The following is a 25,459-nucleotide window of genomic DNA, read 5'->3' as shown; positions in this document are numbered from 1 at the left end:
AATTTGTTTTTATTTACTTCACTTGTACCCCATCTTTCTCCCCAATGGAGACCCAAAGCAGCTTCATTCTCTCCTCTCCTCCATTTTATCCTCACAACCACCCTGTGAGGCGAATTAGGCTGAGAGAGTGTGACTGGCTCAGGGTCGCCCAGCGAGCTTCCACGGCAAGAGAGGGGGTTCGAACCTGGCTCTTCCAGATTCTAGTCGCTTCCCTCAGAGTAAGCCCCAAGCCCCTCTGAAACGACCTGAGCACGATTCTGAGCAGACGTGCTTAGGGCAGCAATGTAGGGTAAAAAAAAATAATCCAGATCAAGTTTCCAGCGCTCGCGGAGGCCTAGTTCTCACACAGGAAGTCAACCTGTGGCTGGCCTCTGCCCCTTTAACCTGAAGTGGGTGGATTTCACTGGCCAGCTCCACCACACACCAAAATGTTAGGTGAGCACAAGGGGGGTGGGGGGGTGTTACAAGCTTTCTCCTTGACAATTCACTTTTCTATGTGCAGGGATTGAGGGTGGGGGATCAGGAAGGGCACTCCAAGGCCTGAGGTGTAGCTCAGGAACCGGGGAGACTACCTGCATGAAGACAGACCAAGATGGGTAGCTGCTGTTTTATTCTGTCTGTAGCAGCAGTAAAGAGCAGGAGTCCAGGAGCACCTTCAAGAGGAACAAAATTTGTGCCAGGGGATGAGCTCTCCTGAGTCACTGCTCCCTTCTTCAGATACTTGAAGAAGTGAGCAGATACCACTGAAGAAGGGAGCGGTGACTCAGGAAAGCTCCTCCCCTGCCCCAAATTTTGTTAGTCTTGAAGGTGCTCCTGGACTCCTGCTTCTTCTTTTTTTACCTGCATGAGAAAGAGGCTTCAGTCAAGCGTCTCTTCGGAAACAGCACTTAATTTAAAAACAGAGCATAAAGAAAGCGCCTCCCGCGAGCAATAATAATATCGATAGCAATAATAATATGCGCTTACCAATGTTCCCTTTAAGCCGTGGAGTCTTGTGAGCAAAAATCCTACTTTGTGAGCTACTAGCATTACAGTTGTGAGCGAGCGATTTGGCTACTACATAAATTAGTTTCCTCTAGAGCCATCCTTCCTGAGCTGAGACAAAAATGTGTGAGCTGGAGGCTAAAAAAACGGTGAGCTATCTAACACTAACTCAGCTTAGAGGGAACACTGGCGCTTACTACTTTCTGAACAGACGCTGATTTTTGCAAAGCAGCAAAAAAAATGGGGACAGAAAGGCATGCAACAGACAACACCAAGTTAAAAGAACTTTCAGCTACCTGGCCTGCTTGCGAAAGCACAAATGCATTAACAAGACCCGGCTACCTGCTTTCCTTCCGTAGTGCTAAAGCCTCCACTTATTCCCCTCCGTGCAACTCCGCGTCTCTTTCTTGCACCTCTCTATAGCATGTTTTGTTCCTAGACTGGCGAGCTCGCCTCATCCACCCACTCATGCTTTGGTCCTTTAGCGCCACCTGCTGGAAATACAAAGAATTCCTTCCAATAGGCGTGTGAAGACACGAGATCATCTGAGCGGCCGCCGGCGAAAGCTCGTGCCGGAATGATAAGCCACCCGGACGTCTGTTTTATTTTGAACAAAGAGAGGACAGCGCTAGGTTGTATTACCACTAGGGGCTTCTGTACACATGCATATACATACATACAAGAAAATGAACCATAATGGAATCGCGACCAGATCAAACCAGAGCGTAGAACCTCCATGCTCAGGGGCAGTATACCGCTGAATGCCAGTTCCTAGCAGCCACACCCAGGGGCTCCAGGGGAAATAGTTTGAGCTCTGTGTCTGCCTGTTTACTGTTTTTAAAAAAAATCAAGGAAGATAGGTGTTTCTTTCAGTCAGAGAGATATAATTGTCCATCCGACATTAAATTAGGGTTGCCAGCTCCAGGTTGGGAAATAACTGAAGCTTTTGTGGGCCGTTTTCAAAGCAGCCATTTTCTCTAGATCGTTGTCAGCTGAAGATCAGTTGTAATCCCAGATCTCCAGCCACTACCTGGAGGCTGGCAACACTGTAGGTTGTCAGAAACTGCCTTGCCACACTCTACCTGGGGCCTCCCAGAATTACTGTCCACATGCCTGTGGCCAGGTGACAGAGATCAGTTCCCCTGAAGAAAACGGCTGCTTTGGAGGGTGGACTCTATGGCATTTTAACCCATTGACGTCTCTCCCCTCCCCAACCCCTGCCCCCCCCCCCATCTCCAGTAATTTCTCAGCCTGGAGTTGGCAACCCTCCATATGCTTGAGTTTCCCCTCATCGTCAAAGTGATACCCTATTTTCTGGTCCCTGTCCCTGATAAACTACTCCCTCTCTTTTGTCCTTATTTTCATGAGGGTGGGGGATGCCTTGTTAGAGAATGTCATTATTGTGGATTACTAGTGCTGTCACAGCCTTGGCCTGGATAGCCCAGGCTCGTCTGATTTAGTAAGAAAGCCATAGCAACTGTACAGAATAAAACAAAAATAAAACAAAAAAACCCCCAGCAACACACATTTAAAATTATCAAATTTGTATATAGGTCGACAGTTATCAGCAGTAAACTAATTAAACTCAGGGAGATTTGTTTTCTTAATCACCGCAGCTAGAAAGGAAGCCACTATAGCCGTGGTTTGATTGTCAGGGAAGTTATCAGACAATAGCAGTGAAACTGCCCAAGGAAGGAGGGGAAGCTTTGCTTTTCTCATAACGGGAATGATGTATCTCTCTCTTTCCTTATTCCACTTAGGGCAGAAAAGCATTATATGATCCATAGTTTCTATCATCTCTTGTCCACAATCACAAACACGTTCCGAAAATGGAAGTCCCAAGAAATGACCAGAGAGCACCTTAGAGGGGAAGGAGTTAAGTCTCGCCAAGGTGAACGCTCTGCGTTGTCTTGGGATCTTTAAAGTGTAGCAATATGCCGGAATAGCCTCGGGGGGGCATCAGATTTAAGAAGCTAAGCAGGGCCAGCCCTGGTCAGTATTTGGATGGGAGACCACCAAGGAATACCAGTACACAGAGCCAGGCAACGGTAAAGCACCTCCGAAACATCTCTTGCCTTGAAAAGCCCTAATGGGTAGGGTTGCCATGTCCCCGCTGGCCACTGGCAGGGGAGATAGGGATGTGGGGTTGCGAGATCCAGGTTGGGAAACTCCTGGAGATTTGTGGGGGGGGGGGATCTGGGGAGACGAGGGACCTCAGTGGGGTCCGATGCCCTAAAGTCCACCCTCCAAAGCATCCGTTGTCTCCAGGGGAACTGACCTCTGTAGTCTGGAGATGAGTTGTAATGCTGGGGGGTCCCCCGGTCCCACCTGGAGGCTGGCACCCCTACTATGGGGTCACCATAAGTCGGCTACGACTTGATGGCAAAAGAGAAAGGAGTTGTCATTCTTCCTAAGTAAGACCACAGTGTCGCAATGGGATTTGGAACCTGGAGCAAGTTCTCGAAGTTACTGGAGACCCGCCGGCTGTTGCAGCTGCTGCTGGGATTCTTCCCCCCCCCCCCCCCCCCCCGGGGAGGGAAGCCATTTGTTCCGTCATCTCAAATATCTGACACATCCTTAAATAGAATGGGAAAGGGGTCTGCACACTTCTTCGGCAGGGTGAGCGGCCCTCGGAGCCTTTGCGCATTTGCCATTTAAAAGTCAGCTGTCTAGTTTTGCTGTGTCCTGATGCAGCTGTTGACACGCTCGTTTCAGGGAATGGTTGAGATGTGTGATTTATTCCTGATTTAAAGGCGAGGTGCTCCTCTGGAAGCTAGACCCTCACCCCTATGGTCTCACTCACTGTGCCGCAGTCCTTGGCTCGTGACCACTTCATTGAGCTATATATAAACATACAAATCCAGGAGGGCAGACTTTATCAGTGTGCTACGAGGGAGGAGACGGTGCAGGCCGTGCGCTCGGCGAAGGAAAACTCATCCGGCTAGTGAACGTTCTGCTGTCAAGGTGAGGAAGGTTTGGGGGAGAGAGGAGCATGGACTGGGAGTTTATAAGAAAAGCATGGAATAAAAACCAATTGTATGATTTGTTGGTGCGTTAAGCAGTATTCCCTCTAAGCTGAGTTAGAGTGAGCTAGCTCACAGTTTTTTAGCCTCCAGCTCACACATTTTTGTCTCAGCTCAGGAAGGGATGGCTCCAGAGCAAACTAATTAATGCAGGAGCCAAATCGCTTGCTCCCAACTTTAATGCCAGTAGCTCACAAAGTAGAATTTTTGCTCACGAGACTCCACAGTTTAGAGGGAACATTGGCGTTAATTATTATTGCCAGGGGTAGCATTTCCCCACCACCACCACCACCACATTGGCCATGGCAGGTGACTGTGATAAATCCCAGAGGCCCTTTGAAGCTGCCCAAATATGGAGAGGGACTGTAGCACTGGCCTGAGAGCTCGTAAGTGACTGAGAGCAGACCCTGGGAAGTGCCTGGTTCACGTTCTGGCTGCGCCAAAAGCTCATTAAGTGAGCGATTCTCAATTGCCACGTTTATCCCTCCAACCTGCAGCGTGGGAATAAATAATGCTTGCCTTCCAGTTGTCGGGGATGTTATCATGACCACCTATCCTGTCTCACGGTTCCTGCTTATTGTACTCCACCCACTTTAAGAGAGCCAGTTTGGTGTAGTGGTTAAGTGCGCGGACTCTAATCTGGGAGAACCGGGTTTGATTCCCCACTCCTCCACTTGCACCTGGCTGGATGACCTTGGGCAAGCCATAGTTCTGCCACAGCTCTTCTTGAAAAAGAGCAGTTTCTGTCAAGAGCTCTCTCAGCCTAGGCAGGGTGTCTGTTGTGGGGAGGGGAAGGGAAAGGAGATTGTAAGCTGCTCTGAGACCCCTTTGGGTAGTGAAGGGCGGGGTATAAATCCAATCTCGTCGTCTTCTTCTTCTTTAATTTGCTTCTTCTTTAATGTAGAGAGCCAGTTTGGTGTAGTGGTTAAGTGCGCGGACTCTGATCTGGGAGAACCGGGTTTGATTCCCCACTCCTCCACTTGCACCTGCTGATGTGACCTGGGGCCAGCCACAAGCTCTGGCACAGCTGTCCTTGAAAAAGAGCAGTTTGTGTCAGAGCTCTCTCAGCCCCACCCACCTCCCAGGGTGTCTGTTGTGGGGAGGGGAAGGGAAAGGAGTTTGTAAGCCGCTCTGAGACTCCGAGTGAAGGTTGGGGTATAAATACCAACCTCCTCCTCCTCCTCCTCTTTAGCAGAGCTAACTGATAGATTTAGGGGACTCCCACAGGAGCTGAGGTTACATCCATGTAGAGCTCAGATTATTGGATCTAGGACACATTTTCTGTTTTCCTGTAAAATGTATGCTGAACGTAAGAGGTGATGCATCAGCTTCATGTAGGGCTGCCAGCTCTGGATTGTTAAATTCCTGGAGATTTTTTTTTTTTTGGGGGGGGGGAGCCTGGGGAGGGCAGGGTTTGGGGAGGGAAGAGAACTCCGTGGGATAAGGTACCATAGAATCAGAGGCAGAGTAACCATTAAGCAGACGAAGCACGTGCTTAGGGCACCAGGGCCAAAGGGGGCACCACAAAGTTGGGAAAAGGGTGAAAAGCTTCGTTTGTACAGTCTATTGTGTTATCATATGAATAAATTTTTATATTGCTGCAACCTGCATTGTATATCTTGTCAGATCAACAACTAAAATGGACTGGGTCAGTGTGGAAAGCAGGGGGGGCACCAAGATTGGTCAGTGCTGAGGGCACCAGTGAGCCTTCATCCGGCCCTGCATAGAATCCAACTGCCAGAGCAGCCATTCTCTCCGGAGGAACTTATCTCTTTTACCAGGACAGAAGCACAAGAGGGGAGGGCAAGAATGTGGAAATCCCACCCCCACCCCTAGGTTTATACTTTGAAAGGGTGTAGACTTTCCAATTTCCCGGGGGGGGGGGGCTGGGCCAGAGGCATTGCTGTGCTAGGAGCAAGGGTGGCTCCCGGGGGAGGCTGAGCACTTTCCTGAAAATTTCGGCGGGGGCTGAAGCCCCGCCGCCCCCACGAAGATTGCGCCTAGCTCTCTTAAAGTTCAATTTTTAAAAAGCAGGGTGAGAAGTCTTTTTAATACAACAGTCTTAGTAATAACTACCACCAAAACAATAAGTTCTAGGGTGAGTGTAAGTATATCATTCACTAGGTTGGTAAAACAATACTTCTATTCAGGGCTTTTTTTGTAGAAAAAGCCTAGCAGGAACTCATTAGCATAATAAGCCATACCCAACAGCAGAAACTCATTAGCATATCAGGCCACACCCCTGACAGCACCGCTCATTAGCATATTAGGCCACACCCACATGTTACCAGAAGTGTGGTCATCCAGCCACACCCACCTTTTGCTTCTTATTCTGTTTACTTTGTTTGTTGTCAAAACCCAGGGGTTTTTTTTGTAGCAGGAACTCCTTTGCATGTTAGGCTACACACCCCTAATGTAGCCAGTTCCAATGAGTTTCTGCTGTTGGGTGTGGCCTGTTATGCTAATGAGCTCCTGCTGCGCGTGGCCAACTCAAGAGCCAGCCGGAACTCCGTTCCTGTGCGTTCCTGCGCAAAAATAACCCTGCTTCTATTCTGACCAACCAAGATTCCCATGACAATTTGTAAGCTTTCAAGACAAACATCTATTTATTTATGCCCCACTTCTCTCCCCGATGGGAACCCAACGCAGCTTATCACAGTTCTTCCGCTTCTCCACTTTATCCTCATAACAACCCTGTGAGGTAGGTTAGACTGTCTATGTGTGCATGACTTACCCAAGGTAGGGTTGCCAGCCCAGCACTGGCAAACCTGGGGAGATGGGGGGGTCATGGTAAGTGGCATCATGCAGGTACCACGATGTGACTTCCAGGGTTGCCATCCATAGTGTTACCAGCAATTCCTAGAGTGGAGTGACATCACTTCCAGGTCGTCCCTGGAAGTGACATGACATGATCAAAGCAATGGCAATTTCCCCCCTTCCTTCTAGCTGCCAGAATGGTGGTGGGCAACAGGTGCTGGGGGGCAGGAGATCCTCCCACCCAGTGGGAACCTTAGAAAAAAAACAAGAGATCACAGTGCGAAATACAAACCAGAAATACAATACACTGTGATTTTAAAAAAAAAACGCATTAACCATTATCCACTACACCAAAGATTGAACAAACTCAAATGTCTGCAGAGTGCAGTAGTAGGAAATATTTGCTTGTTTTCAAATCTTCATAAATGGTTAGACTGGTAGAGCTTCATTATGTTTTAGGATTTTCCTTCAGCATATCAAGAACTAAACTTCAACCGATGAAGATTGTCGAAATGGGATTTCGTATGGATTACTGTCCCTACTTCTGCAAACATTTCCTACAACTGCAAACATTTTTGTTAATGTTTTGGCTATTTATTATTTGGCCACATTTTGTAATTTTTGTAGATGTTCAACATCTTTTTGTCACGTGATCAATCTTTAGTGTAGTAAATAACTGTTACTGTAGGTTTTTTTTATTGTATTCCCAGTGAGAACCTGGAATCCTTGTTTTCATCATGAACTCAAAAATGACATCACAAAAAATGACATCTGACTCAACACCCTAGGATTCACCTGTGTGGATCCTAGAGTGTTGCACCAACACAGCGACATCACTTCCAGGTTCGTGCCAGAAGTGGCATCATGACATTAGCACAACACCACTGCTCCAGAGAGTTTTTGCAGGAGCAGTGAGGCCCAGAGCAGGATCTGTCCTTCAAGATCATTGGCCCATCATGGTTTTCCTCTGACTTGCAGCTGCTACCCAGTGTCTCGGGCAGAGAGGGGTGCTGCCCTTCAACTGGAGATGGCAGGGACCAACAGAGAAGGAAGTTGGACAAAACCCAGGGGTCGTTTCGTAGAAAAAGAGCTAGAGGAACTCATTAGCATAACTCATTAGCATATGCCACACACCCTGACATCACCGGAAGTGTGTCATAAGGCCACACCCCCTGACATCACCGGAAGTGTGTCATAAGGCCACACACCCCGCCCCCAATGGCCCCGGCCGCCGGCGGCGGCCTTGCAGCTCCACTGCCGAACACCATGAGGGGCCCGGCGGTGGACCTGCAAGGCTGGTGGGAGTGCAAGGAAGCCCCGTGAAGGCTCTCCCTGGCCCCAGGCAGGCAGGGATGGGGAGAGGCAGGGAGGAAGCAACTTACCCTCCCTCTTCTCCTGCCTCCTCCTGGCTGAATGAGGGCCTGAAGCGGGGCGGCCGGAAGCAGGGGGCGGGGCTTCGTCATGTGCCCCACCCCACATACCTCACCCGGGGGAACTGCGATCCCCCGCGATCCCCCCCGAAATGACCTCTGACAAAACCACAAACTGTGGAAGCGCCCTCCATTTGAAAAGCGTTCCTGCTCAACTGCTGTAGTATCAAAAGCTGCATTGAAAGGCCCTAGATGTTCTTTGAAATCCCTCCTGTTCTGAGACTGATAATGTTGGCACCTTTTCCTAGATGGAAGACCCTGTGCAGCTGAAGGATGAAGGGAATAAATATTTCCAAGCCAACGACTACGAGAACGCAATTAAAAGCTACTCAAAAGCGCTGAAACTCGCCAAAGACAAGGCACTCCAGGCTGTCTTGTACCGAAATCGGGCCGCTTGTTTTCTGAAAAAGGTGAGGCTACCAGAGGGGAAAGGAATACTCACAAGCAGGTACAGAAACCAACATTTGTTATTTATGAAAGACCATCGTTTGTCACAGCTGGGGTGTGTGTGTGTGTGCATGTGTGTGTGTGTGTGTAAAGTGCCATCAAGTCACACCCGACTTCTGGCAACCCCAGCAAGGGGCTTTCAAGGCAAGTAAGAAGCAGTGGCGGTTGGCCATTGCTTTCCTCTGCAGTCTTACCCGGTAGTCTTATCTACTGGAGGCCACCTGCTGTCAATCATGCAGCTGAATGGGAAGATGGTCATCAAGCAGAGGGCATAAGACCAACAGAAAAGCCCTGCTCGATCAGACCAGTGGTCCATCTGGTCCAGAATCCTGTTTCATGCAGTGGTCAACCAGCTTCCTTAAAAGGCCCCCAAGCAAGGGATGCAGAGATGGACAGTGCCTTCCCCTGTACTCACCTCTTGTCCAGCTCCTCAGCAACTGGACTTCAGAGTTATACCACGTACAAGCATATAGACATCTGATCCTTTAAAGCCTTCTGGTATTACATTCAATAAAAACAATTCTGGTACAAAAGGAATATTTATCGCTAACATTTTCTGTAACATCTCATGTATCCATGCCCAATATTTCTTAGTTTTTGTACACGACCACCACATATGAAAAAAAACAACCAGTACTTTGTAATAATCACAGAACTGGCTTTTGTCTCTGCTGCTATACCACGAAGTCAGCATTTTCACTGCTAGTGTTAAGTCGCTCACTTAACAAAGCAGTCGGAGGATGATTCACCAAGAACACAACTTTATTCTTCAACTCGAACACAACTCCAACAGGGATCAACATCTGATAGCCAGAACAGCCTTTACATTGCAGCTGTCCTGCTTTTAAACATTCCCGGCTAATGTAGCCACACCCACTGTACAAATACCAACCAATAAGGTTGTTCACATAAGGACCAATCACGGATGTTCCCGCTCAGGGAGCTTGCTTGAAAGTGATTGGTTAGGTGCTTCCTGGGCTAGTAACACGATTGGATGGATTTGGATCCTAGCCCAGGACGAAGCTTTACATTACACTTCAATTAGATGTTTCACAACATATCGTGCATTCAAGGCAGCTTTGAATACACTACAGCTAGAAAGAATCCTGATGTACGTATTGAACCCCAAAGGAGACCTCCTTGTCAAGGGTTCAAAATGGAAAAGGTTAGTCTAGGGGAGGAGACTCTAGTTTACATCAAACCCAAGTAGCCGGATCGGTCTGCAGTAGAATAGTGACACCTGAGTCCAGTAGCACTTTAGAGGTCAACCAGACTGTGGGGGAATGAGCTTACAAGAGTCAAAGCTCCAAGTGATGCTAGTGTGAAGCTTCAGAATCACTAATGACGATCTTTCTTCTTCCCAAATTTGCAGGAGAGCTATGCCCAGGTGGCATCAGATGCATCTAGAGGTAGGTTTGAAAACGGATCCGGATTTGTGAGATTTGACCTAGAGGCGTTTTGGCTAGCCGCTTGCTGTTGGCTTACCGATAAGGTGACCAACGACACGGGACAAGAGCCCACCAAAAAAAGGAGAATGGTGTCACAAAATTTGCATGTGATAGGGATGCCAACCTCCAAGTGGGGCCTGGGGATCCCCCGGAATTACAGCTCATCTACCAGACTACCGAGATCAGTTCCACTGGAGAAAATGGAGGCCTTTGGAGGGTGGATTCTGTGGTATTGTACCCCACTGAGGCCCCTGTCCTCCCCAGGCTCCACCTTTGAATCTCCAGGAGTTCCCCAACCTGGAGCTGACAACCCTACACACACACCCCCACTGGCAGCCTGGGGGGACCTGGAAACCTGTACATTCAAAGCTGCAAATTTACACATTATTACAGTAAACAGAAATACAGGTCTTCGTAGCACGAGGCCGGCTCTGTCTGGGCAGTGAACAGAGCTCAGCTCCTTGAGTGACAACTTGTCAGTCAAATCTCTACGGAAAGTGTATTGGGTCATAATTTAACCAGACCCACTTCAACCAGTTCTACTGGACTGACTGAAGCAGTACCCAGACATTCCAGAGGACAAGAATCCAAAAAGAGGGCTGTCCTTTGCAAAAGAGGGCCACCACCGTGCTTATGGATGGATAGGCAAAAGGCCTGCTTCTGCAGTATTTGTCTCAGGGCCCGGTATCTGTACTACAGACTGACCACGTTACCGCCACCAGTGTTCCTTCTAAGCTGCGTTAGTGTGAGCTAGCTCACTGTTTTTTAGCCTCCAACTCACATGTTTTTGTCCGAGCTCAGGAAGGATGGCTCCAGAGTGAACTAATTTATGCCGTAGCCAAATCGCTCGCTCACAACTTTAATGCCAGTAGCTCATAAAGTAGAATTTTTGCTCACAAGACTCCACAGCTTAGAGGGAACATTGACCACCCCCCCCCACCACCCCGCTGTTTCCCACCAGCTATCGATATCGATCCAGCTGACATCAAGGCCTTGTATCGGCGCAGCCATGCTCTCGAGAAGCTGGGCAAGCTGGACCAGGCCTTCAAAGACATCCAAAGGTGTGCCTCGATTGAGCCCCGAAACAAAAACTTCCAGGAGACCCTTCGCCGTTTGGGAGCCAACATCCAGGAGAAGGTAAGTGCCGAGGGACCAGGAGCTGAGGAGGGCTGGAAGAACTAGAAGCATTTACAGCCCAGAAACTGCTTTCCTTTGGCCCATCTTGCTGCTCTCATGAGGCCTCTCAGTATAAGGTTGGCAACTTGGCAACTGCCCAGTGGGCCCTGGAGATCCCCAAGAATTACAACTGATTACGCTCCAAAAATGTGTCTAATCTTTTCTTAGAGCTATCTGAGCTCCATGAGCACAACTGTACCATACGGCGATGAATGCCACAAGTGATCCATACATTTTGATTAAACTCCTTGCATAAACAGATTTTTTTTAACTTTTCAAGTTTATGTATATATTTTGCTTTCAATTCTCAGATGACTCATTGCAACTCCCCCATGGGGTTTTTAACACAAGAGGTGTTTGGAGGTGGTGTGCCATTAGGGTTGCCAACCTCCAGGTGGTGACTGGAGATCTCATGCTATGACTGATCTCCAGGAGAAAAAAATCAGTTCACCTGGAGGAAATGGCCACTTTGGAAGGTGGACTCTGTGGCCGTTATACCCTGCGGAGGTCCCTCCCCTCCCCAAGCCCCACCCTGCCCAGGCTCCACCCCCAAATCTCCAGGTATTTCCCAACCTGGAGCTGAGACAACCCTATCTGCCATTGCCTGCCTCTGAGTAGTGACTCTGGTATTATTTGGTGTTTTGCCATCCAAATACTGACGGGCCAACCCTGCTTAGCTTCTGAGATTGGAATAGCCTGGGCTATCTTGGGGGGGGGGGTGTTTATGGATGGGTGGGTGAATGGATAAATAGATAGACAGACAGACAGACAGATACACAGACAGACAGAGACACAGATGCATAATTTTTAAACAAGGATGACAATGAACTGGGTAAAGATGACAAGTGCAACATGTTCCCAAGCACCAACTATTGTTTTTTAATCTATATGACACTGCATTTACAAATCCCTGGGTGTGAAAGTTCATCTGTTTTAGCAGTGCCTGGCCACTCCATCTAACAAGGATGATGGGCAGAGGAAGTCAATCATCTCAGCTTCCCAATGAATGGATGCCAGATTGCAGGCTATTGCTCATTTTGCTCTTTTGCTGCGCTATGTAGGATATTGTCGAAGGCTTTCACGGCCGAAGTTCATTAGTTGCTGTGGATTTTTCGGGTTGTGTGGCTGTGGTCTTGGCATTGTAGAACCTGACGTTTCACCAGTAACTGTGACTGGCATCCTCAGAGGTATAACACCGAAAGATGGAGTACTCTCTGTGTCAAAGTGAGAAGAAAATGATAGGCAGGTCATTTGTATCTACTCCAGATAATGACTCAGCCCTACCCCACCTTCTGGAGTAGATATAAATTACCTGCCTACCATTTTTCTTCTCACCTTGACACAGGGAGTACTCCATCTTTCTGTGTAATACCTCTGAGGATGCCAGTCACAGTTACTGGCGAAACGTCAGGTCCTACAATGCCAAGACCACGGCCACAGAACACGGAAAATCTGCAGCAACTACATAGGATATTCTCTGTTCCCCTGTGAAACAAGAATATGTGATTGTGCAGTCTCTTCCTACAATATCCTTTGATGGGTTTTTGAAGAAGCTATATAGCCTGGTTCACTCCACTGCTGGCAAAGTTACTTAAAACTGAATAAAGAGAGAAATTTAAAAAAGTTCCCCAGTAGGAAGTGGATAACAGCAGCTTAAACTGCATGGATGAGGTTCAAAGACAGGTGTGGAAGGGTCCATTCCTTCTATTCCGAGGTGTTTGTTTCAGCTGAGTTTTGGGGGCTCGTGGCCCTTGCAAGTTAAAGTTTTAAAAGCTAGGCTGAACCAGCAGGGTATAGTGGTTAAGAGCAGTACGCTCTAATCTGGAGAACTGGGTTTGATTCCCCACTCCTCCTCCACATGCAGCCTGCTGGGTGACCTTGGGCCAGTCCCTGTTCTCTCAGAACTCTCTCAGCCCCACCTACGTCACAAAGTGCCTGTTGTGGGGAGAGGAAGGGAAGGCGATTGTAAGCTGCTTTGAGACTCCTTCAGGTAGAGGAAAACGGGGTATAAAAACCTACTCTTCTTCTACCCAATTTTTTGGGTAGCAGGCATAGGGTTGTTGTGTTTTTTTAAATCTCTATTGTTTCCTATTCTCTAGTCTAATGCATGGCCTGTGCTCTTTCTCACCCCTACTGCAGTTGCGGATACAGTTCTCGACCGATGCCAGAGTGCAGCAAATGTTTGAGATCCTGCTGGATGAGAACAGCGAGAAAGAGAAACGGGAGAAGGTGAGCGTTTTTGAGTAAGAGCCTAGGAGGGGGATTCCTGCTGGGAGCACAGCTGTTGTGTGCCATTTTTCCCCAGGTCCAGAAAAGTGTTAGAAAGTCACAAGAAGCAAGGCGGAACACCTGCCTACCCAAAGACGTATAAGCACAGAGGACTCCCTACATGTTTTATGATCCTTGTGTGTCCACGTGTGTCCCACCATGTCTGCTGCAGTCCTGTCGGCCAGGTATCACAGTGTTCCCTCTCAGCTGAGTGAGTGTGAGCCAGCTCACAGTTTTTAAGCCTCCAGCTCACACATTTTTGTCTCGGCTCGGGAAGGACGGCTCCAGAGCAAACTGATTTATGCAGCGGCCAGATGGCTCGCTCACAACTTTCATGCCAGTAGCTCACAAAGTAGGATTTTTGCTCACAAGATTCCACAGCTCAGAGGGAACATTGTGCCCAGAACGTAGTTCTCAGGTGTGTAGGGACCTGATGCAGCCTGTGGAAGAGGAGGCATAAGCCTCCCCCCGGACCACTTCCTCCTTCCCTTTATGGACAGCCTGCAATAGCCCCGAGGAGCCACTGAGGGAAAGATACGATAACCAGTATTACTATTTATTTATTATTTTAGACCACCCTCCCCTCAAGGTGGACTCAGGGTGGTGTAAAAGGTAAAGGTAAAGGTTCCCTTGCTCGAAAGCCAGTCGAATCCGACTCCAGGGTTGCGGTGCTCATCTCCGTTTCAAAGCCGAAGAGCCAGCGCTGTCTGAAGACGTTTCCGTGGTCATGTGGCCGGCATGACTAAACGCCAAGGCGCACGGAGCGCTGTTACCTTCCCACTGAAGTGGTCCCTATTTATCTACTTGCAATTTCTTGCTTTCGAACTGCTAGGCTGGCAGGAGCTGGAACTGGAGACGGGAGCTCACTCCGTCATGCGGCAACTCGGGTCTCGAACTGCTGAACTACCAACCTTCCACAGCCTGCAGTTCAGCGTCTTAACCACTTGAGCCACCGCAAGTTAAAAACAAATAACATCATAATTAAACTGTTCAAATGAAGAGCTATACAACAACAAGGTCCTGAATCCTAAGGTGACATCATTTACAGGTTTCGTAACTCCGCAGGGGAGAGAGGAGGACTAACCATTGCTGCCCTCAGCCATATGCCTGGCGGAACATCTCTGCCTTGCAAGCCCCGTGGAATTGTAATAGATCCCCCAGGGCCCAGATGTCAGTCGGCAGAGAGTTCCGTCAGGGCAGAGAAAGCCCTGGCTCTGGTGGAGGCCAACCAGACACTCTTCTGGCCACGGACCTCCAGCAGATTTTTATTGCTTGAACACATGAAGTTGCCTTCTACTGAATGGGATTCACTGCCACAGGAGGTGGTGGCCAGTGTTCCCTCTAAGCTGAGTTAGTGCGAGCTAGCTCACCAGTTTTTGGCCTCTAGCTCGCACATTTTTGTCTTAGCTCAGGAAGGAGGGCTCCAGAGCAAACTAATTTATGCAGTAGCCAAGTCGCTCGCTCACAACTTTAATGCCAGCAGCTCACAAAGTAGAATTTTTGCTCACAAGACTCTACAGCTTAGGGGGAACATTGTGGCGGCTACAAGCATGGATGGCTTCAAGAGGGAATTGGATAAACATATGGAGCAGAGGTCCATCAGTGGCTCTTAGCCACAAGGTATAGATACGAACTCTCAGTCTGGGGCAAGGGATGCTCTGTATTCTTGGTGCTGGGGCAACAGTGGGAGGGTTTCTAGTGTCCTGGCCCCACTGCTGGACCGCCTGCTGGCACCTGGTGTTTGTGGCCATTGAGTGACAAGAGTGTTGGACTAGATGGGCCTGATCCAACATTGGCTTCTCTTATGTTCTTATGTCATGAGACTCTTGGTCCATCAAAGTCAGTATTGTCTACTCAGACTGGCAGCGGCTCTCCAGTCCACATCATCTTTTACCTGATCCTTTTAACTGGAGATGCTGGAGATTGAACTTGGGACCTTCTGCAGGCCAAGCAGATGTTCTGCCACTGAACCACAGCCCTTCACTTATACCATGCATATACCTCACACAGCCCCTCCACATATACCATAAAGAGCATTTATAAGGTTCCCCTACAGGGCAAGCAACAATGCCCTGACATTTAGTTTTGGGGAAACAGCAGAGGGGGGAAGGTTTGAGCTGGCTGTCCCTGCATGCTACAGTCCACCATCTGAATCCCCCCCCACCCCCCGCTGCACACCTGGATATTAAGCTGCAAGCATGGAATTCCCAAAACATGGCTGATCAACAGGAAGGGGAGGGGGGCATCGGGACAACATCATTCACAAAAAACTTGCAGAGTTTTTAATGCAGAAACAACTTTTTAGATAGAGACACAACTCTAAATCACTCTGTTTTCAAGATAACAATACAGGCTATTTACTGCTCGAATAAGACGAGGCCAAAAAACTGAAAGGAAGTGAAAATAATTGTCTAAGGATGGAATCTTGTTTTAGCCAATGAGGAAAGAAGGGTGTACCATTTAAACACATAATCCTCAGATTACTCCCAAAGCTGGTGGACCTCCTGATGGCATCTGAGTTTTGGCCAATATGTGAAACAGAGTGTTGGACTGGATAGGCCATTGGCCCGATCCTGTTGGAAATGTATGTGTTTACAAGGTCTGATTCAGTCATTATAGGGTTAACTTGTATTCCTAGTTTGCTATTGTTTAGACTGACCTGGAAGGGATACCTGGCACTGAGCCAATGGGGAATTAGCCCGGGAAAAGTAACTTCTACTTTGATGCAGATTGGTCATTTGTTTCAGGTGACTTCCTTTCAAGGGTCAAGAAGAAGGAGAGAATTTCTCCATTACGTGTGTGCTTGTTTTGTCTGTAGGCAGCATAGAAATGTAGCTCTAAGTGTTATGTTGATTTGTAGTAATCCCGTGAACCCTTTTCCCTTAGAATAAAGTATTTTTAAAAGCAAAGAACTTTCTTCTTTCCAATAGAGCAAGATCCATCTAATAGTCTAAGTATTAAACACTTTTTGACTATTTTACAACAGATCCAACATGGCGTCTCCGATGTTCTCATGTTAGGTTCTTATGAACCTTGTTTGGACCGTGGTCCTCTGCTGCTTCCAAGTCCATGAAGTACACAAATTTTTATTTTCTTCCCCCCACCCAATCAGGCAGCAAACAACCTCATTGTCCTTGGTCGGGAGGAGGCAGGAGCGGAGAGGATATTCCAGAACAACGGTCTGCCCTTGCTGGTGAGGCTGATAGAAACCAAGAACCCAGAGCTGATCCTCGCGGCCGTGAGGACCCTTTCGGGGATGTGCACAGGACACAAGGCACGGGTAAGAGGGCTGTGGTGTAGAAGTTCTCTGTCAGTCCTTTGTGGTATCCTACAGATGTCGGCCTCCAGGTAGGACCTGGGGATCCCCTGGAACTCCAGCTCATCTCCAGACTACAGAGGTCAGTTCCCCTGGAGAAAATGGATGCTTTGGAGGGTGGACTCTAAGGCATTTCACCCCACTGAGGTCCCCGTCCTCCCCAGGCTCCGCCCCCAAATTCACAGGAATTTCCCAACCTGGAGATGGGAGCCCTGCCTGCAACTCTATAAGTGTCAGGGCAGACCCTGACAGGCATCACGTACAGTTGCCATCCCTCCCGATGGGGGCGGAGATTCCCCCATATTTGGGGCCCCCAATCTGCCACTGACCAGCTGGCTGGTGGGGGAGCCCCACCCCCAAAGAGCCCCATCCTGCCCGACGTTAGGGTTGCTGGTGGGGGACTCCCGGGTGGATCCTGGCATGTGCGCACGTGTGCGAAGCGCAAACGCGCCACATGCACATCACAGGGAAGTGACGTTATGATGCTGGGCACGCTGGGGCCGGGGCCACGACCATACAACGGAAAACCATACAGTTTTCCCTTGTATGGCCGTGGCCCCGCCGATTCCCCGGCGTCAGGGAACGGGCCTCTGGGGCGGGGGAGGTTTCCACCCCCCGGGGGGACTTGGCAGCCCTACCTGACGTGCCCAGTGTGATGATGTCACTCAGAGGTGATGTCGTTGCACTGGGCACATTGCACTCTAGCATTTGACCAAAAACTCTCTGGTGATCACAGAGGTTTTTGCCCATATGCTAGAGCGTCCCGCCCGACGTGCCTGGTTTGATGGCATCACCTCCGGCACGTGCCAGAAGACTCCTGGAGCAAGAATGAACCCCCCCGCACACACACCCCAGCAGCCAGGTAAGACCTGGCAACCCTAACATCACGTGACCGGCACTCTGTGCTGAATATAGGGTTGCCAAGTCCTTTGTACTCACCGGCAGGGGACTGTCTGTTGGCTCCGGGAGTTGCTGCGGGAACTAGGGTTGCCAAGTCGTTTATATCCACCGGCGGGGGACTGTCCCTGGGCTCCGGGAGTCGCTGTGGGAGGTGCGCGCGCGCCGCCTGCACGTCACAGGAAGTGACGCACACCATAGAGCACTTTGGGGGCGTGGCACCGATCGGCAGAGGGAAAACCATAGAGTTTTCCCTCTGCCAATCGGGGCCACGCCCCCAACCTACTCTATGTGGTTGCATCACCTCCGGTGACGCAACCACGCTGCACTTCGGGGGGCGGGCTTCCCCCCGCGGCCCGATTCCACGGGGGCAGAAATTGGGCCTCCAAAGCGGGGGTTTACCCGCCCCCCGCCCCCACTTGGCAGCCCTAGCTGTATATGGAAATCAGCATCAGAACAATGGAGGATTTCCCAGTGCATTGACTGTGCTTCACAAGCAAGACCAGCAACCCAACTTTAAGCAGCGTTACACCCTTCTAATTGATCTTCTTAGGATTGCACTGCAAGTCATTTGGAATCTGGGGAGAAACTCAGAGGAGGCAAAACTTGGAAGCAGTCATGAGATGCAGGACAGCTCAGCGGTCTCCAGGAAGCCACCTGAAGACCACTGGCTCACCACAGCCAAAGCTTGGCTGGCGCCTTTTTGACCGATCCTCTTCGGAAAATACATTGCCTGCGCATAGAAGTCTGAGACCCCCGGGAGAACACTGGGATAGAATCCTTCACTTTGGCATGCTAATTTTCTTCCACATAAAGTTTTTAAAACAATCAAAACAGCAGGCTTTCGCTGGCAGCATAAAGAGCAGCATAAAAATCCTTTCACTGGCAGCATAAAAATCCTTTCACTGGCAGCATTAAAATCCTGGGGAAACCGCATCACAAAATTCCTGCCTGGTCCAGGGGTTTGGACCACTGTTCCCTCTAAGCGGAGTTAGTGTGAACTAGCTCACAGTTTTTTTTAGCATCTGGCTCATGCGTTTTTGTCTCAGCTCAGGAAGGATGGCTCCAGAGCCATTTTCGTGTAGTGGTTAAGTGCGTGGACTCTAATCTGGGAGAACCAGGTTTGATTCCCCACTCCTCCACTTGCAGCTGCTGGATGACCTTGGGCAAGCCATAGTTCTGTCAGACCTGTTCTCTCAAGGGCAGTTCTGAGCTCTCTCAGCCCCACCTACCTCACAGGGTGCCTGCTGTGGGGAGGGGAAGGAGATTGTAAGCCGCTCTGAGACTCCGAGTGAAGGGCGGGGTATAAATCCAATCTCCTCTTCTCCTCCAGAGCAAACTGGTTTATGCAGCAGCCAGTTATCTCGCTCACAGCTTCAATGCCAGGAGCTCACAAAGTAAAGTTCCTGCTCACAAGACTCCACAGCTTAGAGGGAGCATTGGTTTGGACTGGATGACCCTTGGGGGTATCTTTGAACTCTCTGTTTCTATGAAATATTGTTGTTTGGCAGTTAATGATTCCCATAGGAAAAGAACTGCATTAGTCGAGTGATTCCCAATGTGGGGGTCATTTGTCTCCTGGAGCCAACATCCTTCTCCCCCAGAGCAACTTTTCCAAAAAGCAAAAGCCAATCCTGGCGTTTCTTCACCACGTTGGAGCCGGAAGGCATTGCCTCGGTGGCTGCAAAGAGTACCCCTGCGGAAACGCCTGCCTCCACCAGAGGAGGATGTTTGGCTCCGCAACCTCCTAAGATGTTGTGATTGGTCCCTCCCAGCCTCCTCTTGGAAGCCATTTTGTTGTGGCATCCCCTAACTGTTCTCAAAATCCCTGTGGTGTGCACAGGCTGAATAAGTCTGGGGATCCCAGTGCTTATTTGTTGTGGCACAACCCCAAGAAACAGACGGCAAACAATAGGGCTCAGTCTAGGCTTGCCAACCTCCAGGTGGGTTCTGGAGAGATCCTAGAAACAGCTATTTTTGGGCAGGAACGCACAGGAACGGAGTTCCGGCTGGCTCCCAAGTTGGCCACGTCCAGCAGGAACTCATTAGCATAATAGGCCACACCCAACAGCAGAAACTCATTAGGATTGGCTACATTAGGGGTGTGTGGCCTAACATGTAAAGGAGTTCCTGCTACAAAAAAAGGCCCTGGGTTTTGACAACAAACAAGGTAAACAGAATAAGAAGCCAAAGGTGGGTGTGGCTGGATGAGCACACTTCTGGTAACATGGAGGTGCGGCCTAATAGGCCAATGAATTGTGCTGTCAGAGGTGTGGCCTAATATGCTAATGAGTCCCTGCTGTTGGGTGTGGCCTATTATGCTAATGAGTTCCTGCTGGGCTTTTTCTACAAAAAGCCCTGCCTAGAATCAGGGGTCATTTCGTAGAAAAAGAGGTGCAGGAGCTCATTAGCATAACTCATTAGCATGACTTATTTGCATATGCCACACTCCCTAACATCACCAGAAGTGTGTCAGAAGGCAACACCCACCGCTCAGGCTCCACTGGACTGTTTTGGATTGCTAGTTATTGGGGGGGGGGGACGACATGCAGATCTTTCCTCACAGAGGAGGGAGAGCTTGTACCTGAATAAAACTTGGTCTTAAAGGTGCCACTGGACTGTTTTGGGGTGGGGCTCTGCAACTTACCTGGCTGCTTCTTGCTCTGACTGAGGGCTGCTTGGAGCAGGGGGTGGGGCTTGTTGCATGTGCCCACCCCCTGGGCTCTTTACTGCTGGAGCTCCGCTCCTGTGCGCTCCTGCAGGAAACGACCCCTGCCTAGAATTATAACTGATCTCCAGAGACCTCACAGCTCAGTTCCCCTGAAGGAAATGGCTGCCTTGGAGGCTGGATTCTACAGCATTATACCCCACTGAAGTCCCCCCCCCTCCCCAAACCCCATCCTTTCCAGGCTCACCCCCCAGACCTCCAGGAATTTGCTAGCCCAGAGTTGGCAACCCTAGCTCAGACCCAAATAATCCCCACATTCTTTCTTCGAACAGGCCACCGCCATCCTTCACATGCTGGGAATTGAGAACATTTGTATGTGGATGTCCATAGACCACGAAGAGATCTCGCTGGCCGTCTGCCACCTTCTCCAGACCATCACTGACTCCTTAACTGGGGAGGGCAAAAAAGAAGAACATGGGAAAGAAGATGCTCTGGTGTTGGGTAATTATCCTTGGTAACAGCCTGACAAACTGACTAGTAGTGGCCCTAAAATTGCTTTAAAGGGCTTGATTCTGGAGCAAATGATCAGGAACTAACCCACTGAGATGCGTGGCCTGACAGAAAGCCCAACACCAACCAGGGATGCCTGCTTCATCTGCTCCCACCAGGAGGCTGATGCTTGGTATTCCTTGTTCCGTTTCCCCAGATTCCGCTACCCTTGTTCCTAAGATTCCTTGGGCAGAGGGAGGGGCTGCCACACTAGTTTAAATCTGTGGGGCATATATGAATTTCATCTTGCATAGCTTGAGAGCCAGTTTGGTGTAGTGTGCGGACTCTAATCTGGGAGAACCGGGTTTGATTCCCCTCTCCTCCAATTGCACCTGCTGGTGTGACCTTGGGTCAGTCACAAGCTCTGGCACAGCTGTCCTTGAAAAAGAGCAGTTTGTGTCAGAGTTCTCACCCCACCCACCTCACAGGGTGTCTGTTGTGGGGAGGGGGAGGGAAAGGAGTTTGTAAGCCGCTCTGAGACTCCAAGTGAAGGGCGGGGTATAAATCCAATCTCCTCCTCCTCCTCCTCCTCCTCCTCCTCCTCCTCTTCTTCTTCTTCTTCTTCTTCTTCTTCTTCTTCTTCTTCTTCTTCTTCTTCTATTTGCTGAAAGGTGTGGATGTGGTTTAAAACAACCAATCCTAATCAGTACACATGTTATCAGACTATAAAAATATTTATTAGCTCACCTTCCTATTATCTATCTATCTATCTATCTAATTTGTGTGTGTATATGTGTGCGTATCATTTTTATCCTGAACCCCCCCCCAAAGAATTAACGCGCATCATTGTGGGCCTTGTTGCCTGGAGTCCATTCTGAACTCACCCTAGTCGATCAGGCAATTGTCCATTTCAAACCCCATTCATGTATTTGCATTTCTTTAAAAAAAATGAGGTTGCTTCATGCAAAGACAGACCTTTAGCTCATCTAACTCAGTGCTGCCTACCCAGACTGGCAATGGTTTTCAGGCAGACAAAGTTGTCAATATTTCCTTCCTGTGCTTCTTTAATCGGAGATCCTGGGGATTGAACCTCAGCTGGGGCCTTCTGCCTGCCCGTACGGGTTGTACTGCAGAGACCTGGTCCCTCCCAACAGATAAAAAGTTGGAGTAGTGACACATATTTACCCCAACATCTATTTTTACTGAAATTATTTTGCGTTGAACTTCTGTCGTCTTCTGTGCAGACACCAAGAAGGATCTGAGGAAGATCACCGTGCACCTTCTGGACATGCTTCCCAATAAGAAGGTGTCGGGGCAAGGGCGGGACCGTGCGCTCAACCTGCTCAATAAAAACGTGCCGAGGAAGGATCAGAGGAACCACGACAATAGCAGGACCCTCTTTGTGGTTGACAATGGTAAGCACCCCTTTAAAACTCTCTCTTCCTGTCGAGGCTTCACAACAGGACAACAGAACGGAAAACAGCTTGTGTATCTGAAATATTTACACCCGCATCTCTTATTAATGTAACAGGAAGATGTGTAGAAGCATGGCGACAGTGCCATTCGCAAACATGTTGGTCCAAGCTGTTGTGACCACCTGACTGCCCAGTATTTTCAGCCCATCAGCCGTTGCTGAGTGGTAGAACTCCTGCTTTGCATACCAAAGGTCCCAGGTTCTGTCCTTGACATCTCCAGCCTGCAAGGGCTGTTACGGGATAGGTCCTTGCCTGGAGAGCTTCTGCCAGTCAGAGCAGAGAATACTGAGCTAGCGTAGCCAATGGTCTCTGACTTAGTGTCAGTGAAATAGAAAAGTACTGTGAGACGAGTCTCTAAAAGGTTTTTTACAATGAAGAAATATATCAAACAATAATTTTAAGAACTTATTTCAAATAACTTTGAAATAATACAAGCAATGAAACAAAAATTGTGAATGGCTCCAGATGGAGATTGCAGATTGGTGCCTGGCTTGATTACTGTATTCTACACCGTGGATTTTTCTCAATCTTAGAGGCTTTACCAACATCAGAATTTTATGAATGAGGAACTTTGGAAGAATGCAGATTGGTGCCTGAGGTTAGGATTTCTTATGAGTAAAGATTTGTTTTTCTCTGGGGAAGACAGCGAAATCCAGAATCCTTGTCTCAACGAAGAATTTTTCTGCATGAACTTTGGAATGGACGTGTTTATTTTCTGTTTGGATTGTGGATTGGTTTCTTAATGAATGCAATTGCACATCCCAACGATTTCACTTGCATTTTCCGGTGTGCGTGATATTGTATTATTTTGAAGAACAGTATATGGTGATGAGTGATTACAGGTTTATTTGAAATGTTACTTAAAATAATTGTTCGAAATATTTCTTCATTGTAAAATCCTTTTAGCATCTTTTCTTTTAGTTTTCTGTTTCATTGACATTCTGTATACTGTGATCCTTCTAGTGCTCAGGTTTGAGAGTGTAAGTCAGCTTCTTCAGTTAGGGCCCCACATTCTAACATGAGCTGATCCTATGTCCTTTCTCCCTCCGCCCTCCCCAGGTCTGAAAAAGATTCTGAAACTTGTTGGCCAGATCCCAGACATGCCCAATTGCCTGCCGCTGACGGAGAACACTCAGCTGACAGCTTCTGTTCTTCTGAACAAACTGTACGACGACTTGCGATGCGATCCCGAGAGAAATACCTTCCGGGAGACCTGTGAAGAGTACATTAAGTGAGTAAAGCTTTCGGGGTCTCATATGGATTTCCGAGAATAGACAAAGCACAAAACAGGGGTTTAAGACTGTCTTTGGGGTCCAGGACCAAACAGAAATTTATTATCGGAATGGTAGAGCATCTGCTTGACATACAGAAGGTTCCAGGTTTAATCCCTGGCCTCTCTAATATAAAAAGTTTCAATATCTTGTTGAAGGCTTTCGTGGACGGAGTTCATTAGCTGTTTAAGATTTTCCAGGTTGTCTGGCCATGGTCTTGGCATTGTAGGACCTGATGTTTTGCCAATAGCTGTGGCTGGCATCCTCAGAGGTATAACACAGAAAGACGGAGTACTCTCTGTGTCAAGGTGAGAAGAAAAATGGTAGGCAGGTAATTTATATCTACTCAGGAAGGTGGGGTAGGGCTGAGTCATTATCTTGTAGGAGTTCCCCAGGCTGTGAACATGCTAATGGAGGAGCTTTCCTACCCCTGAGGATGCCAGTCACAGCTACTGGCAAAACGTCAGGTCCTACAATGCCAAGACCACGGCCACACAACCCGGAAAATCTGCAACAGCTAAAAAAGGTTCAGTTAAAAGACATTCCTCTGCCTGTAGAGAGCTGTAGCCCTTTGAAAGAGGCAACCCCGAACCAGATGGGCCCATCTATAAAACAATTTCAAATGTTTGTATATATTCTTATCTATTGTGGCTCCCGGGACTTGAACCATAAACTTCATTTTTTAAAATTTTCTACGTTTTTAATTCAAAGATAAGTCACATATACATAAAATCCAATAAGCATAAACAGTAATGCATTCAACCCTATTTCAACGACGTGTAAACAAATACAGTTAAGACGTTTCAGTAGATCCATATATCAAAATTAACTTTGCCTGACTGAGGCCTTATGCTCTTCGTTTTGTTCCCAAGTATCCTACCACTAATATGTGAGTGTCTTATAGTACCATTAAGATATAAGTAAAAGCTTGTGGAAAGAGGGATCAGACCCTAAAATAAAGGCTGACTAAAGCAAGAAAAAGCAACTCATAAACGAAGCCGTTTGGCGTAGCCTACATGTGCTGGTAGAATGTCATGTTCTGTGAAGTAGGTGATTAATGCAAACCACTTTCGTACGAATCTAGACTGTGATCCTGAGTGCCCTCGCGTGTGTGTCTCGTATGTGTCAGCTATTTTGTCCATCACGTAGTGATCCCAGCATTTGTTCCGCCATTGATGGAGAGATGGGGGTAGCGCCGATTTCCAAGAGGCAGTAATGACAAGCATGGCCGTTGCAATTAGGGTGGCAGGCAATTCAGAACGATAAACTTCATGAGGCCTACAGAGCACGTACCTCAGAGCCCTCTCCAGACCCAGAAGGGATTTGACATACACTGCCGTTGACTTAGCTATTGCTGTTGGTAGACAGGGTTCGTTTCGTAGAAAAAGAGCTAGGGGAACTCATTAGCATAACTCATTAGCATATGTCACACCCCCTGACATCACCGGAAGTGTGTCATAACGCCACACACACCGTCCCCAACGACCAGGCAGGCAGGGGTGGGGAGAGGCGGGGAGGAAGCAACTTACCCTCCCTCTTCTCCTGCCTCCTTCTGGCTGAATGAGGGCCAGAAGCGGGGCGGCCGGAAGCAGGGGGCGGGGCTTCGTCATGTGCCCCGCCCCCCTGCACCTCACCCGGGGGAACTGCGATCCCCCCGAAATGACCTCTGTTGGTAGATAATATGGGCTGTAAAGGTTAGAAGCCTGGCCTTCTGGTCATTATTCACGTTATGGACTGCCTGAGCCTTTCAACGTCATATGCTGGAGAATGAACCTGGGGCTGTCTGCGTGCCAGACGCTCTACCACTGAG

At 48.7% G+C, this 25,459-nt stretch overlaps 1 protein-coding gene across 1 annotated transcript in view; it reads left to right on the top strand.

Annotated features, from left to right (window-relative positions):
• Positions 1–3,691: 3,691 nt before the first annotated feature.
• The window catches only part of UNC45B (unc-45 myosin chaperone B), a 42,358-nt gene continuing 20,590 nt past the window's right edge, over positions 3,692–25,459 (top strand). Inside the window, exons 1-9 of the mRNA XM_015407986.1 lie at positions 3,692–3,948; positions 8,443–8,604; positions 10,014–10,050; positions 11,051–11,226; positions 13,405–13,494; positions 16,646–16,813; positions 20,747–20,915; positions 22,148–22,318; positions 23,438–23,609. Coding sequence (XP_015263472.1) covers positions 8,443–8,604; positions 10,014–10,050; positions 11,051–11,226; positions 13,405–13,494; positions 16,646–16,813; positions 20,747–20,915; positions 22,148–22,318; positions 23,438–23,609 — 1,145 coding nt within the window. The 5' untranslated portion in view covers positions 3,692–3,948. The remainder of the gene's footprint in view (positions 3,949–8,442; positions 8,605–10,013; positions 10,051–11,050; positions 11,227–13,404; positions 13,495–16,645; positions 16,814–20,746; positions 20,916–22,147; positions 22,319–23,437; positions 23,610–25,459) is intronic.

This window comes from Gekko japonicus, unplaced genomic scaffold, assembly GCF_001447785.1.
Source record: "Gekko japonicus isolate JY-2015 unplaced genomic scaffold, Gekko_japonicus_V1.1 scaffold1, whole genome shotgun sequence".
NCBI classification, from domain to species: Eukaryota; Metazoa; Chordata; class Lepidosauria; order Squamata; family Gekkonidae; genus Gekko; species Gekko japonicus.
The sequence above is the reverse complement of the archived record's forward strand: the minus strand, read 5'-3'. Positions and strand labels throughout refer to the sequence as shown.